At 41.6% G+C, this 16,498-nt stretch overlaps 1 protein-coding gene across 2 annotated transcripts; it reads right to left on the minus strand.

Moving 5' to 3' along the window:
• Positions 1–3,349: 3,349 nt before the first annotated feature.
• On the minus strand, positions 3,350–14,559 carry enc3 (ectodermal-neural cortex 3). 2 transcript variants are annotated; one of them, XM_067513776.1, is made up of 4 exons: positions 14,261–14,559; positions 12,006–13,040; positions 11,144–11,917; positions 3,350–4,826 (listed from the first exon to the last, which is right to left on the minus strand). In XM_067513776.1, the coding sequence occupies exons 2-3, from the start codon at positions 13,026–13,028 to the stop codon at positions 11,171–11,173; spliced, it is 1,770 nt and encodes a 589-aa protein (XP_067369877.1). In that variant the 5' UTR covers positions 13,029–13,040; positions 14,261–14,559; the 3' UTR covers positions 3,350–4,826; positions 11,144–11,170. The 2 variants fall into 2 exon arrangements, with proteins under 2 accessions (XP_067369877.1, XP_067369878.1); XM_067513777.1 differs by lacking the exon at positions 3,350–4,826 and adding an exon at positions 4,833–9,728.
• Between the last annotated feature and the right edge of the window lie 1,939 nt (positions 14,560–16,498).

Raw genomic sequence — 16,498 nt, forward strand, 5'->3', positions numbered from 1 at the left:
TGGATGACCCCCCCCCTCCTCAGTCACCAGAGACAAGACAGCCCATTGGCTCCACCAGTTAGTCTGTCTGTCTGTCTGTCGTCTGTCTCACACTCTGTTTGCTCTTCATTTGCTTACCCAGTCAGCTCTGAAACCTCAGAGCTGCTGCCAGCAGAGATGCCAAAGCCAGACAGAGGGAGAGACAGAAAAATGTAGAAACATTTAACTTTACCAGAATAGAGGCAGTAAGAGAAGAGAAACAAGATTGTTCAGTAATCATTTATTCTTGAAGACTTGGACAGCCTTGTGGTGTCTTGTTTAGTATTCATGCCAATAAAGTACAACAACACACACTTGTTTTAAAGGTAAGAGAGGAGGATTGATGTTTGCTTGCAGAGATTTGCAGTGAGTAGGGCTTATGTAAGAAAACACACACCCACATACACAGACATGCACTGTACACGCTCCCTGTCCAACTGCAGCTACAGATACAGTGACTACACAACAAATGTAGGTTTAGTCTCACCTCAAACACATATTCCTACCTGGTGGTTGCAGTCTCAGTGTCTGTTAATTATGACATGGCAGTGGAAGAAATACAATTAATCACTTAGCTGACACTTTTAGTGACATATAAGTAGACACTAGTGACAACACAGGGGTTCAGTGTCTTGCCCAGGGACACTTTAACATGTAGCCTGGAGAACCGGGAGTCAAACCACTGACCCTGTGGTTCATAAACAACTCCTCTACGAACTGAGCTACAATTACAATGTTTCATCACCAGTAAAATGTATGTTGCTGCAGTAAACACAACACACATGTAGACGTTATGTCTCCTAGTACAGGGTTTTAACGTCAGAAACAAATCCAGGATTGTGCAGATCTGTCAGATCAGGTCTGAATTATCCTAAGGCCAAATATTGATCTCGCTGTCCACTGTGGGGTTTCCAAAGCTGGCCTGCAAGGGCATCAACCAGACCCCCTAGGGAAGGTGAGAGGAGATCGATTTTGGTCTCATCAAGGCGTCTTTGTCCTCGTCCAGAGCAGGCAGAGGCCCCAGTCAGGGGTTTCAGACCAGCAGGCACACGTCAATATTTGGGTGGAGAGGCAGAGTACAACGTCCCTCTCTGTTCCACCTCACTGCTTCCTTTTTTATGGCACAACAAGAAGCCGCAACCTCACATACACAAACGCACCCGAGACACTCATGCACATTAGACATAAATGTGTACACACACATACACACAGACCCCACATATCTATCAGTCCAGGATCCAGATTGTTATTGCAGTTTGTCCTCTTTCTCTCCCTTCATCCTCACTCCCTCCCTTTTTTTTGTTTTGTTTTGGCAGCCTTTGAAGTTCTTTTGTCTCCAGCCGACTTTCAAATCTATTTGTGGTTTAATTGTGTGTCGGCAAGATCTGTTTGAAATCACTGTTTGCACATTTTGCATCACAATAGGAGCCATTGACCAGACTGAACATCCTGCTGTCCAGTTCCAGGTCCCCTTGTGAGAGATCAGTGTTTCATCCTTTTAAGCATGTCTGCATTGTATTAAAAAAATCCATAAATTACCTTTAATGAATCCCCATACCCACACTGACACAAATATGTCCAAATGACTGGAGATAGCCTGATACAGCCATGATGTCGTGTCTACAGAGGGGGATTTTTGGAGCCTCAACTTGTTTATAACCAATTAACAGCATGTTTTGAAGTTTTTTTTGTCTTCAGAAAATATTAACAGTGCATTATGTCATCATTCAAATGTCGGTTTTGGGTTATTCCCTAATAATTATATGTAATTTATTCATGGATAATTATAGGCAGGTCTGGTGGTGTACATGGACCATAGATTTCTTTGAGTTGAATAATTTCTGTCATTTAAACTTTTAGGCATTTAAAACATTACAGTCAATCTTTAAAACTTTAGAACATGATGTTTGAGTTAGATCAGAGCAAATGTTCATTTGATTTTCAAATTATTCAGGACACAACTTGCAAAACATTTGTTACAGGCTGTTTCCCTCATGTCTCTTCAGCCTTTACAACACACACACACACACACACACACACACACACACACACACACACACACACACACACACACACACACACACACACACACACACACACACACACACACGTTCATCCATCCATCATTCTCAAACATCCCCAAGGTAACTCATCTGATCTGCACCAGGGCAAAGTTATAAGTGGAAAAGGAGCTGAATGATGAAGTGGGAAGACCTGAGCAGGAACATGATAGAAGTGAAGGTATAAACACACTCTTGTGTGTGTGTGTCTGTGTTTGATAGAGAGACAGAAAGACTACAAATCTTAACATTCTTTTTAAATTACAAAGGTCAAGTTCTACAAAACATTTTGCCATAAAAACGACACTACTATTAATAGGAGCCCCCGCAAGTCCATTTGATATGGCCCATGTGTTGCAAAATTTATATTTTAGGGAAAAAAATCTTTCACTAACAGTGCAGTTACAAGGCTTTTACAAGAGACTTCAACACAAGAAGTCACCAACAGATGGATAGTTTGGCCAATGATTTTAACCTTTGAAGTTTTGTTGAACGGAACAATTTCATCAGATAGAGAGGGCACCACGCAATTACATTATATTATTTACCTATACCTACTAATTTGGATATTAAAGGTTTTTCAACTTGGTGCCTAAGGAACAGATGTTGTGCTTTGAAATAAACAGCAAGAATATTCAAGCAAGCCATTAGGCACTGAAATCCAATGATCACATGATTTCAAAGCATAGAAGGCATCTTTACACCACAGTAATAACAGCTCAGTAGCTAAAACATCATAAACGTTTAAAGATTTTAAGCCTTCAGGCCGCACATTCAGAGCCACCTCCCTGAACCTGAGGGTGGGTATATTCCTCTCCAAAAATTTCCCAACCGGACTTTTCTTCCCGCCCAACTGCACAGTTTTCTCATTAACCTGGGTACCGTAGGATGATGGAGAAGCATCACCTGACAGACTGGGCAGACTTAGCACATTCTTCAGGGTTTGAGGGTTATAATGGGTGTGTGTGCACATTTTACACGGTGAGTGCCAGAGCAGCAGAGGCTTGCTCTTGCTCACATACCACATAACCAGAATGTGTGATATCGCTGTGACAAGGGTTTATTATGGGAGAGAGGAGGAGCATGGGTTGTTCATCTCACTGACTCCTTTGGTGCACAGACAAGAGGAAGGAGTGTTTGTGGCAAATACCAGAACCACTCCTTGGAAGCTGGGAAAATATTCAAGGCATGTTAAGAGTACCTGTGTGGTGTCTTAATGAAAGAGGTGCCAAAGTGTAATCATTCCCTGGAAAACAGGACAAACAATGAAATAGGTTTTCAAACAAGGTGACATTTAATTCTATGAGCTGTGGAACATGAAGTAACAGATGGTGCATCAGTAATAGCTTTGTATACCAGTATATTAGATTTTTTGAGAGCTGCAGACTTACATGAAGATTGAAAGAGAAATAACTCAGTTATGTGCTACAAAAAGGCTTTGATTATTCACACTACCCAAGCTGGGTTAAGACAAAGATACAAAATTAAGACAGTTAATAGATTCCTTTATACAAACTGTGCAAATCAAAGGCTCCTACAAATTATTACAAAGCTAATATACAAACTATACACGCAAAATACTTCCTTTACAGATGAAAAAATAAATGAAAAGCTAACTACTTAGGATCATACATAGCTATTATTTAAATCTACACAAACACCAGGGTCAGTTATGGAGTACTTCGCAATATTCATGTTTCAAATATGATCACTATTAATCCCAATCATATATTTCACTTGACAAAAAAAAAAAAAAAAAGTACAAATCATTTCTACACTGAGATTTCTGTAAAACTGTTTATAACAAAAATAGTACATTCACAATAAAGGTTGTCAGACCATAAGCCACAAAACTAAACAGTAACCCTGCCTTGAACAAATACAGCAAATCTTAACATAACCCTGAGACAGAAAACAAACAAACAAAAAAAGCCCCACTACAATATATCAGAGTTTTTCATACCATGGTGAAAAAGAGAAGTATCTTCTTCAGCTGTGATGGTCCATATTCTTGTTGCAAGCTTGTATTTTAAGTCGTGGAGGAAGATACAAATTTAGCTCACCAAAATTAAGGGAAGCCCAAGTCCAAAGTCTAAAAATAAAGAGAGGGAGATTGTTTTTGTGCACAAAATCATACACTTCCCCAGATGTCTTCTCTCCTTCCATATATGCCTGGCAGAGAAAAGGTCTAATTCAGTTGATCAGCAGTCCAAATACATTACACCTGAGTAAACGCCCAGTGTCAGGATGGGAAAGAAACCAACCAACATTCTTTTTTAGTTCAATTTGTTAGTTTAAGTGGTAATCTACTGGAGAGATGATAACTGTTTGATAATATAGTGAGTCAGCTGTGCAGTGCAGGGCTGATACAGTGAGTAGCTTATTTGGTCCAGTAGGACAACAGAGAAAAGTCTGAAGACAAATCTTTGCTATCCGTCTGCTTCTTAACTGTGCTAGCTATACAGAAACGACTGTGCACGTATACATGGCAACGAGTTCAGCTCACGCTATGGGATACATGGGAAAGTTACACACGGCAGACGAATAAACAGATCTGATGGAAAGAGGCCGCAGACTTCCAGTCTCAGTGTTGTTTCCTAGGACTCGGGCCTTCGCTCATCTGCAGATGAAGATATAGTGTATTAGGCTGGATGGAGCCACAGCAGGAACACACAAAAAGTTCCTCTTCCTCATTCTCCTCTTAGTCTCTGCAGCAAGGGAGACTGCATACCAGACACCACAGCTGATCTGGGTAGAGAGACAGAGGGGGATTAGTACTTAGGATCCTGAGAAGTCAAAGGAGCTGCTGTTGTGTGAAGACCAACCACATGAAAGGGGGCCTGGGCATTCTCAGGGAGCAGAGAGGAACGCATAGACTTCAGTCCCCAGGGATACACATCAGCTTATCACCATGCCATTTTATCAGGCTTACCCATAGCGTTAACAATGCTTCAGGACAGGGAGTTATTTAACCAAAGTCCCACTGGCATGTGGGATTAAGCTGATATGCCATTTATGTCGCTAGGTAATATATACCTAAGGGTGGCAATGAAGAGGACCCAGTTTGTAAAAATAAGCCTCTCAAGACTCAGATAAAACACATATTCCAAAACGAGCTGGATATAACCTATGCTGCATGATGCCTTCTTGTGGTGCAATTTTTTTGTCAAGCACAATTTCACTTAAAACAATGTGATAAATTCTCTGGAATCTCTCATCACAGGCTTTTGGGGCAACCTCAGATACACTGGCGTCTAATTTTCTTCCTCTGCTGTTATGAAGGAATGTTCCACTGGATATTTTGGGAGAGAGCCGAATGAATTCCAAACGTGATGTTTACATCTCATTTGCAAATATTTGATGATAACTTTGTATTTCAGGAGAGGGAGCGTTGACAGTTATAGGGTGGCTCTGCTGGAGGCCTGTTTGGATAACCTAATGAGTTCTCATTTCCATGGCCAACAAAGCTGGCTGATATTACAGAAGCCTCAATTGATCCATACACATCTGTTATGAACCCATTGCCAGCGGCGGAACAGTACGACACAACCAGAGCAATGTACTAGTTAAACACCAACAGGAAGGCAAAAAAGGCTTTAGATTAAAGGGTCTTCCTCTGGGAGAATTACTGCTAGATTTTGTATTATACCTTTATAAACGCAGAAAACATATTCATAGTTCAAGTGAGCGTAGTAGGCAACACACTTTTAATCAATACTACTTCTAAGTCTAACAAATAAACCTTTGACATCTCATTGAGTGTAGTGTAAAAATGAGAAGTTGCGATTTTATAGGGGTTATGTGTTTGGTTGGGTGTAGAGACTGGAGTGTGGTTGTCACAGTCAGGGTGCCAGGAAGGCAACAAAAACAATACAAATAAATTAAACATCTGATACTGAGCATTAAAAACTCTTCATCAATGTAAATGCAAGGTTCACACAAATATTTTATGTACATAAAGCATGTGTCAGTTGCTGCCCTGCTTGGGTGCAAAGGCAATACACTACTCATCCATCAAGGAGGGAGCAAAAGCCCCATGTCCTTACATCTGCAGAGGTGCACTAAATTCAATATAAATATTAATGAATAACCCCAAAAGGTGCTATGGAAAATGTAAACAGTTGTGTTTTGTGTCATTTTGTGGATAAGTGCACAATTAGTCAACATTTAACATACAAATAGTCTAATTTTCATTGTCCTCAGTTTGCATTTGCATTGCATCAAAAAATTCAAGACATTTTGTTATGCAAGTACTCCTCAAACTCTCTTTGCTTTGCCTTCATGCCTGTGCGGCCTGTGCAGTTCTTATCACATGCATCTGCAATCCTAATGGAAGATGGAATTACTGCTCCCTCTTTGGGTAGATATGCATTGGTCACTTCTTGGGTGCTCCTGCTTATGGCCCATCTCTTCACTGCAGCAAGAGTGTGCTTTCACATGTAGCATTTAGGTTGTTAGGGCATAAGGATGATCTGAACCCATGTAAACAATGTGAATAACATGCATACAGTAATATTTACATAAGAAATAGATTTTTTAAAAAGTTTTGTGCAGGAACGTTTGAAAAAGTTATAACAGACTGAAGGGAAACAAATGTATTAAGATTGTAAATGTCAGATACACTCTGACCCACTGCAGATGTGTCATCATTACAGCCCTTAAAGCAACTCCATCCCTGTGTCACTGCTCCCTCTCCTGCAACAAGGATCCTGCTGTCACCAGGAATGAGTCCTCGCTGACTCAGTATCCTGTCATTATTACCTGCCACGTCAAGGTCAATTAGAAACAACACTGAGCTATATGGGCCACACTGTTCAACTATGAGCCATACAGAACAGTACAGAGCATCAACTCATCGTGATTCTTCTATTCTCACTGTAACAAAAAAAACAACAACTATAAAAACAACCTTGACAGACATTGCTTTCTGCCAAGAGGGAGCATGATTTCTTTAGTGCTTAAGTCTGGGAGGTCAACAAGTGTCAGGGTTAATAACTGTAACCCAGAACGGACCCATATGCCTTATGTATGCATCTGGTCTGTTTTTTTTCTGTGTGCTGCTGTGAGGCAATAGGGGAGTCCCTGTGTCCTTCAGCAGACCAACAGATGGGCTGGGACTCTGTGAAGTGAGTGGATCTGGCACTCGGAGGTTCTGTCTGTCTGCGCTCAGCACTTATCTTTCTCCCACACATGGGAATAATGCCAGTTTGAGTTTGATGGAGGAAAATAATCACCAAATACAGTAGCTTTTCTATCATTTCGAAGGACACAGAGTGCACACACCACAGGACCGGGTCACATGTATCAAATAAATGGCACATACATCATGCAATCTCCATTTCAGACTCCATTTGCATCTTCTAGAGGCCCAATAACCCAAGTTACAACAAACCAAAGCAAAGTCCTCTTTCTGTCCAACAACGCCTGTGCCATGTTTACTAATGACCAACTAGAATTCCACTGTATTGACAATTGTGTGAATTACTTCATTTACATTGCATTGTTTTTAGGAACTAATTAAATAAATAAATAAGACTCCTGGATGAGCTCAGAGACACAAGCATCTTGGTGCAGCTGCAAAAGTATAATGAAAGCTGACTTAATGAATCCTTGGAAAACTCAAGTTTAAGACTAGAACAAAGAGTCTCGGTGACTGAATCCTTGCCACTTCAGAGGTGCAAATATTACGTAATTCAGATTAATTACCGGGCAGACACACTTTGTCCGATCCCAGCTGGCTTTCTGAACAGCCACATGTAACTGTATGGCAGCTCGTCTGTTTTTAGGAGCGTAATCAAATTAGTGTGGGTGATTATTCAGCCATTTCAAGCATCTTTTTCCTTTTTGTTACTTGGAGCGTGGAGAAAACACCAATAAAAACTTCATTAGGTTTATGCAAATTTAAGCAGCCATGCCGAGGGCTGTAATGTGGAGGATTGATTACTCAAAGGACTGGAGACAAAGTGTGTGTGCACGTGCTAGCTTTAACTGTGTATGTGTGTGCCTGAGTGAACGGAGGGAGGGGGATCGTTGTTGTACGCAGATGCCAAAATAAAAGCCTCATTCAGCTTGTGTTCCTGGTGGCCCTCACAGTGAAGCATTAATAAAACATTAGTATTGAGTGACTGGGGCCTCTGCACTCCTCCTCCCTGATCCCACCATGACCTTTTCCATTTTACAGCAGCTGCCTGGGGATGCCAAGGGCTCACCGAGACTCCCCATGCGGCCTCTGACCTCTCCAGGTGTACAAATCACACAGGGCTGTGCCCAACTCATAACGGCTTCATTAAAAAGGATAATGCTGCTTATGTCTGATTTTTTTTTTTTTTTTTGGCACTCAGAATATTTATGAAGAGCGAGGGATGGAGCAGGAAATAGGTGGGGGCTGGAGGGGGCTGAGAAAACAAAAGATGTAACATAGATAACAGTCATTTCTGGGGGTCGTTATAGTTCAGCAGTGGAAAGCAGAGATGTGCAGTGATCTCCAGTTACATCCTGTCTGCCTGTTGTCTGGTCCCAACAACTGACCAGATTACACCCTGATGCTACTCAGTGTGCTACCTCCAAAACATACACAAAATATACAATTTAACCCCTAAGTGCCAATCATTTTGGTTGTTATGAGAAAAATGAAAACAATAAAATGTCAATGTAAAAAAAAAAAAAGCCATTTAATTCTCCATTCCATGTAGACCATAACAAATACAAACCATAATGCTTTAACATTTACAAATAGTTTTCCATCAACAGCGGGTTCTGGTTTGGCCCTGGGGTCTTTGAATACTCACATCTGGTGGAAGCACACAGGACAACAATCTACAATAAGTGTACAGTAAGTGACAAAAAAGAAGAGAATGGCCTGAACCACAAGGTAACATTAACAAATCTGTACTTATGGGAATGCAGGCCACACTTTCATTCCTCCAAAAGAAGAGTAAGGATAGCTGCTTTTTAAAGGACAGGCCAGCAATGTTACTGCCGGTGTGTGTGTGTGCGCGAGTGAGTGAGGGAGCGTGTGAATTACGATCAGTATGAAGTGGTTTCACAACTGCATTAAAAATAATAATAATAAATCACAGCACTACTATTAAATACTTGAACAGCCGACAGCTGGTTTATGTCCCCATTATAACATGAAAGGAACATGAAAAAATACACACACACATATACACAATTATACTTCTATCTGACCCCAGCTGGAAGTTGACAGCCTCGGCAGCAGGTATTTTTAGGCAGGCCTAAGTCTCTGCTGCCAAACTACACATAGCTTTGCTGGTCTTACTCACGCTTACACAATTATCTTCTCCTCTGTGTGTGTGTGTGTGTGTGTGTGTGTGTGTGTGTGTGTGTGTGTGTGTGTGTGTGTGTTAAAGCATTCTGCTCTGAGACTCTGTTCTTACCTCACGAACCTCATGTGTTTATAACTGATCCTGAAAAAACTTGACTACCACAGGGACAGTCATGCTTACCAACAGCCTCATAATGCTAACCCCCAGCTCCATCATATCCAGCTGTTTATTGTAGACACAAGTCACCCGTAAGCCCTCTGCTTCGCTCTTTCTTCCACTTCGTCTTACTTTCAAAGTTCTTGGGAGCATAAGAAAGCAGCTTGTTCGGAGTCAACCATATACTCCTGGCAGCAAAAACCTGCTGCTATGCAGAACAGAGAACGAAGATTTTACTAAATATCAGTCAAAGAAATTGACTAGCATACCTAATGTTTTAATGTGATCAAATAAAATTATATTTTTTAACCTAACTTGAAATTTTAATGCTGCATCTTAAAAGTGCAAACAAACTTTAAAAACTATGATAGTGATTTACATATGTATTTACTGTTTTACTGACACTGTAAAACAATAGATTGTTCCAGTCTAGTTTAAACAGTTAGACATTGTTTTTTTTTAGTTCTAGTTATTTTAGTTTATAAATCAAACAATACACCAGACTGAGTGTATTGTTTGATTTACATTCATTTATTTGGCATTGATGACAGACTTATAGCAAGAGTAGTTTTATAGCAAGAAGACAAAGCTCTGTCAATATCTCTGCAATAAAACCCCATCCTGTTTTTGCCATTTAATTCTAATTCATTTAATTAGTCGTATTTAAAATAAAAAGCATGAACCATTAAAAATGCAGCATAGTTCAAGCTTTACAATCCAAATCCAATGACTAATGCAGCAATGAACCGTTTTTTTCATCCACTGCATCTGTGCTAAAACAAGATCAGAGGACAGGCCTCATGTCGTGAAACTTAAAACGAGGTCTACCACCACCGGGCACATGTAAAAACAACGTGCAAACCTTACAAATATCAGAGGATTTGCTCTCCTGGTTTCATCTAACTGTCTCTCCACCCCCCACGCTGTGTGGGACACTGAAAACGCCTCACAAAAAATTTATCAATCTTTTTCTCATATGAAGCTGTGAAAACTGCCACCTGTCATTCCTCCAGGCAGATTAAACTGAGCAATTCTTCACTTACGTTACATGTCAATCAATCATATTTTCATACTATAGATGGATGCTCTCTTCCCACCCAACCCCCCCCCCAACCCCCCCCCCCCCCCCGCTTCCTCCTGAATTCCATATAACACCCAGGGCCGGCATTGCAGAGCACACTGCCCAGTTGCCGTCTTGGCGTTACAAGTACAGGCCTGATCCATGCCTCCAAAGCTCGCTCCTGTCACTAACAGAGGTCTTGTGTTGTAGCCCCCGCTCTGTAATTACCAGTACTGCTGACATTCTTTCTGCTCCTAAAACCAGGACTCCACCATGTTTACCCAACACCCGGCAGTCACAGCAGTTAGACAATGTGTAACTGTAACCGCTAGCAACCCTAAAAACAGTGAGGGGTTATAAACTGGCCTTGTCCAGTTCTAAATGACATTCACCTTGGTCTGTTACTCACAATGTGCTTTGAACTGATTGAGGATATTCTTGTTTCTATAAAGTTCGTTCCTATGTATTATCTGACAATGGGGCACTATGAATAGACCATGTAATTGACATCTTGTTTGTTTGTTTGTTTGTGTCAGTTTAAGGAAACTACAATTACTCACCGTAGAAACCTCAGTCCGCACGTCTCTCTATGCTGAGAGGTACTTCCATGTGCTGACGAAGGCAGTGGGAATGAGTGAGTAGGGCACACTGGTCACGCTGTCCCAGGAGTCCGATGATGGATCGTAACAGTCTAATGTCTTACACCTCTGAGCTCCAAAGTAACCCCCAACCACATACAGTCTGTTTCCTGACGCCACTGCGTGACAGCTGATCCGCTTGGCTGTGACATCACCAAACTTTGACCACTGGTAGGTCTCACTGTTGAACCGGTAAGCAGAACTGGCTGAGAATTCTGTATCACCACCAATCACAACAACATGGTTGCCCACTACAGCTGCTGCCGTATATCGCCACAGCTGCGGACAAGCAGCAGGTACTGACCACCGGTTCTGGCAAGGGTCAAAGCACTGCACTTTGGGATATTTGTCTCTGTTCACACTGGTACCCCCGAAGGCAAACAGTTTGTTTTTGGCACCGACGACGGCAGCGTTGCTCACCCCTTCTCTGAGTGGAGCCACAAGAGTCCATTTATTGGTCTGAGGGTCGTACTGCTCCACCTGTTTGAGAGACACTGATGGAGAGGCAGGGAAGGATCCCGCAAGAGAAGTGTGTCCTCCCACTACATACAGCATGTGGTCAAGCTCAGCAGAACCGTGTCCAAATCTGGCAACCAACATGGGGGCTGCTTTTGACCACTCATCATGTAGCGTGTCATAGACCCAAACATCCTTGGAGGCCCCGTTTTCAGAGCCACGCCCTCCTGTAACGTACACCTGAGCCACAGGGAAAAAAGTCAGATTATTTGCTGGTTTACATTAGATGTAATAAAACTGAGCATATTCACGCAGAACACATACACACCTTGCAACCAATAGCACAGGCACTGCATTCTTTCCTGGGGCTGGGGATGTCCGTTTTGGGGGTGATCTCCTTGGTCTTGTTGTCGATCACGTAGACTTTGTCACACATGAAAGTCTGTCCTCCCAGCAGCAGAAGGGCCTGGCTAACCTTTCTTGGCCGGGCACAGAAACCTGTTACGATGCCATCATTCTGAAGGATCTTCATCTTACACCGTACAGCATCTTCAACAATCTCCCGACCGACTTTGTGGCACATCACCAGCTCCTCAGAGGCGACATTCTTCAGCAGATAACTTTCAGGTAGAAGTGCCAGGCGGACACAACGCAGGAGCTCAGGAAGCTCGCTGTGCCTCCTTTCCATGTCTGCCTTAACCCAGTCAATAACAGCCTCATACACAAGGCTCTCATCCTCCACCTCCAGCTCCTCACTGAGGATCAGCTCTTGGACTTTGTCTTTGGGCAGACTGAGGAAGTCCTCAGTTCTGATCAGAGTAGCAAAGTCTGCCAAACACATCCTCCACGACAGCTCGTACAGCCTCTGACACTGGTGGGCATCGGACAGCAGCATCATCCCCAGGCAGTTTGACGGATGCAGGTTCTTTTCTAGAAACTCTGCAGCTGCGTCCCTAATGTCATGAAACTGCAGCATGTCTCCAGCTTCTAGAAGCGACTCTGCATTTTCCTCGTTGATGATAACTCGGGCTGAGTAGGCATAGTCAAGCAAGAGCTCCAGCACCTCTGGATGGAGAGAATCATGGAAGTTGACTTCAGCGTCACGACTCTCCCTGAGCCCACCACTGAACATTGCCTCAAAGTATCGGCTACAGGAGGCCAGGACAGCCCGGTGACAGGGGAAGGATCGGTTTCCAGCTTTGAGGACAACATCTGTGAAGACTTTTCTTTTGCGCAGTAAGTTAAGTTGAGTCAATAAACTGTCAGCGTGGGACGTCTTGTGGAAGAGTTGGATGTTCATGGAGCCTGAACTTGAGCGAGACTTCCTGTTTTCGTGGTTACTAACAGACATCTTGTATTAAATCTGGATAAGAAGACAAAGACAAATTATTTATATATATATATATATATATATATATATATATATATATATATATATATATATATATATATATATATATATATATATATAAAACCCCGTTGTGTTAGTTTAATTCAGGAGTATTTGATACTTGCATATGAGTAAGGATTTTATAAATGTCATGCACACATAAAACTCACTGTGCCGGCAGCTGAAATCGTCATATCGCTACTGGGTTGCAACGGAAAAGAACTTTAGACTTTAGAGAGATGAAAGGAGACCTGATAAGGACCACTCTCATAGAATATTGGTGTGTACAATGTGTGCAGCTGAGATTTACACTTTGAAATATCCATCAATGTCGAACCTGTGACAACATTACCCTGCTCCTAATGCAACCGTCTGAAATGTATGTGAAACAAGTTAACACCTGGGTGTGCGGTCTTATAACAACTCCCTTTGAGTATTTCAGGGCCATGACTCACCTCTAGCCACAGCCTTAGCCAAAAAAATAAAATGTTCCTCAGCTGCCTTACATACAAGGTGGTGCCAAGGGCAAAGCTTTGAAGCCCTTATAGGATGCAACACCTCAAACTAGCTCCTTAAGCATAAAATTATGCAACTACTGTGCAACACATAAAAACCTAGCGGGTTCAGGCAGACTTGCAGTCTTTGCATTAACCGGGAGGATATTGTGGGATCAAATTTGTATGCCGAATTTCGGATTCATTTCCTTGCTTTCAAATAAATTATGTAATAACTCGTTATTGCAAACACATCTTAACCTCGTTATGAAAATAAGCCGTTTGCAATAATCATGTAATTGCACAGACGGGTAATAAAGACCGCGCACAACTTGAAAACGACCAAATAAATATCTTCCGCTTAAAAGCTTCTATTGTTTCCTAGAAGATAAATTTAAGTCGGGTATTCAGTCCCACTGTAAGGGGGGCGGTGGACTTCCGTGGAGGGACTCAGCGTGAAATCCAATTGGTTTTGTGCAGTAAATGTGAAACTCCGCTCAGCACTTCACATGCGCTCAACTTTCCTCCCAAGTTAGCAGCCGCGTTGAAGCCAGCGTGTAGCAGCAACAACAGCCTCGCACAATCACCCACATCTCAGCCTTTAAGTAAACTCCTCACGTTTCGGAAGTTGGACAAATGACAAACGAGCTCGTATCTCGGCGATCTATATTTCAGTAGGATTAGACGTCTTGTGCTTACCTTATACACAGGAGCAGAGCTGATCTCGATTCCTTTATCTCGGTTACAACTTCCTCCGTTCTTGATTTGTTTGTAGTGTGTGGCTTACTTTAAACAAATCAGCTCCTCGAGGTTAAAGCCACGTCGTGTCCGAGACCGCTGGGAGAAGTGTGAGCCATCTGTTGGTCTCGCAAGTTTTGGAATTCAAACGCGCAAATTCGAGATAAAACAAAAAAAGTTCCCCTCGCTGTTTGTTCCCAGGAAGCCATGCACCGTGCAGGAGAAGAGCACCGAGTCGAGCGGAGAGAACAGGAGCAGAAGCAGAGCTAGTGTTCGCCCTGGCTCCTCCTGTTGCTGCTGTTTTGTCCAATGGGATCACACACTCTTTTGTCCATCACCAAGAGCTATGTGATGATTGCCCTCAAAATAATATGCACATGACACTATTCCTATTGATTAATAATAATTTTACAGCATCTTTCAACAACTGCTCAATGCTTTGCATAAGCCACTATTCATATACTGTAGATTATATGTCGTCCATGTAGTCTGTGTACATATGTATGCATTTGGTGTTTAATTGTGGTCTTACAGATTGGTCTTGTTGCCTATCTGTCTTCTGTACAGCACTTTTGATAAGTCCTATAAGTAAGTTGTATTGTTATTACCATCATTATTATCATTGCAAGGGAAGGTAAAGAGAGAGGGACAAAGATAAAATAGACAAGGAGATAGAGTATGAGTGAGAGAGATGAGTATGTACCATTATATTTCATAAAAAGAAAGAGATAAAATAAAAAACAAAGCTTGAGTTAAAGAGTTGGCCTCAGGTTTGCTACAAATAGGTGATGCATACAAACTGAGCGACTTCTTCGTGGTGTCAGAAACAACGGAGCTAATATAATCAGAGTATATTCAGGATAAATAACGCTGTCATAAGGTTCAAGCACAGCATGTTGCCCAGCATTTCCACTCTCTAACAAACGCGATGCACAGTGTTGGCTCGTCTCTGGGCCTGCTCCACATAACAAACAGTCTTAATGATCATATGATGGAAGGTTAAAGCCCCTCTGAGGACCATGAGATCGTTTCTTCAGTTGAATTCTTGGCATTTTCCGAAGGATTTAAGGACTTGTGAGGTTTATAGGAATTTATCAAGAATGTCTCTTAGTTCCAGGCGGACTCTTAGGACAAGAATCAGGTCAGTCAAGAATCATAGACACACACACACACACACACACACACATATATATATATATATATATATATATATATATATGATACAACAGAAGAATAAAAGATTTTGGAGCAGAATACATTTATATTTTGTGTGCACACATTTAATGTATATGTAAGCGCTACCCATTTTTAATATAGTAGGTATTTATTCAACAAATACAATACAGTGGTCTGTTTTCTGTTTAAGACAAGCACACAGTTGTTTGTTGGGACATGTCCCAACATGCCTACAGGTTAAATTAATGGCATTAATAAGAGCTGAACTCCATTCAGGCGTACCTGCGTATGTTTGGTTTAGCTAAAACACTGTTTAGGTCAGTATTTGCATGAGATTTTCATGTTTTAATTAGTCAAATGACTGCTCAAAAGCTCCATGAAAGTCCGTAAACAAGACGATGATGTTCAGAAGTGAACAAAAAAAAACTGAAAAATTTCTTCTCAGAAGATTAAATGAATCAAGCATATTCAATATTTAAATACAAATTTTATTCGAACAGTATCAGCTCTGCGAATGGCTTGTGTCAGCGTGGGGTGGTGGAGTGGTCGACTGAGCTAAACACCAGCCGATGCTCAGGTTTCCCCCATTCTCTCCCTCACCCCCTCTTCACTGTCACTCACCAGCTGCTTTTGAAGATTAAAAACTGCTGCTGTTTCTCAACCATCAGAGTTTATGTGTATGTGTGTTTTGAGAAAAAAAAGAAGAGCAACCAGCTTTCGTTTTCTATTGTTTTCTTACAAAGGATTTAAATTTGAGTGCCACTCAAATCTCAAATTACCAGATGTCTTCTTTACACTTCAAAGTCCCAAAGTAACTATTAACAACCTTGTGTAACCTCAAAATTTGACACCAATAAACACCCTCATTGGTAATTCACATTCTCCTAACCATTGTTACTTCACTTAGCTGACTGGGCCAAATGCTTTCATATGCACAAGTGTGCCTACAGGAGATTAAGAATTTAAGAAGATTAGATTAATGAACTCATGATTGTAATCTAGGGTTAATTCATTTTGCTGCAC

This window comes from Channa argus, chromosome 8, assembly GCF_033026475.1.
Source record: "Channa argus isolate prfri chromosome 8, Channa argus male v1.0, whole genome shotgun sequence".
Taxonomy (NCBI): Eukaryota; Metazoa; Chordata; class Actinopteri; order Anabantiformes; family Channidae; genus Channa; species Channa argus.

Coding starts and splice junctions, on each gene's coding strand:
- enc3 (XM_067513776.1), bottom strand. CDS start 13,028: ATGTCTGTTAGTAACCACGAAAACAGGAAGTCTCGCTCAAGTTCAGGC. Junction 11,918..12,005: donor CCTGTGCTATTGGTTGCAAG/GTGTGTATGTGT, acceptor CCTGTGGCTCAG/GTGTACGTTACAGGAGGGCG.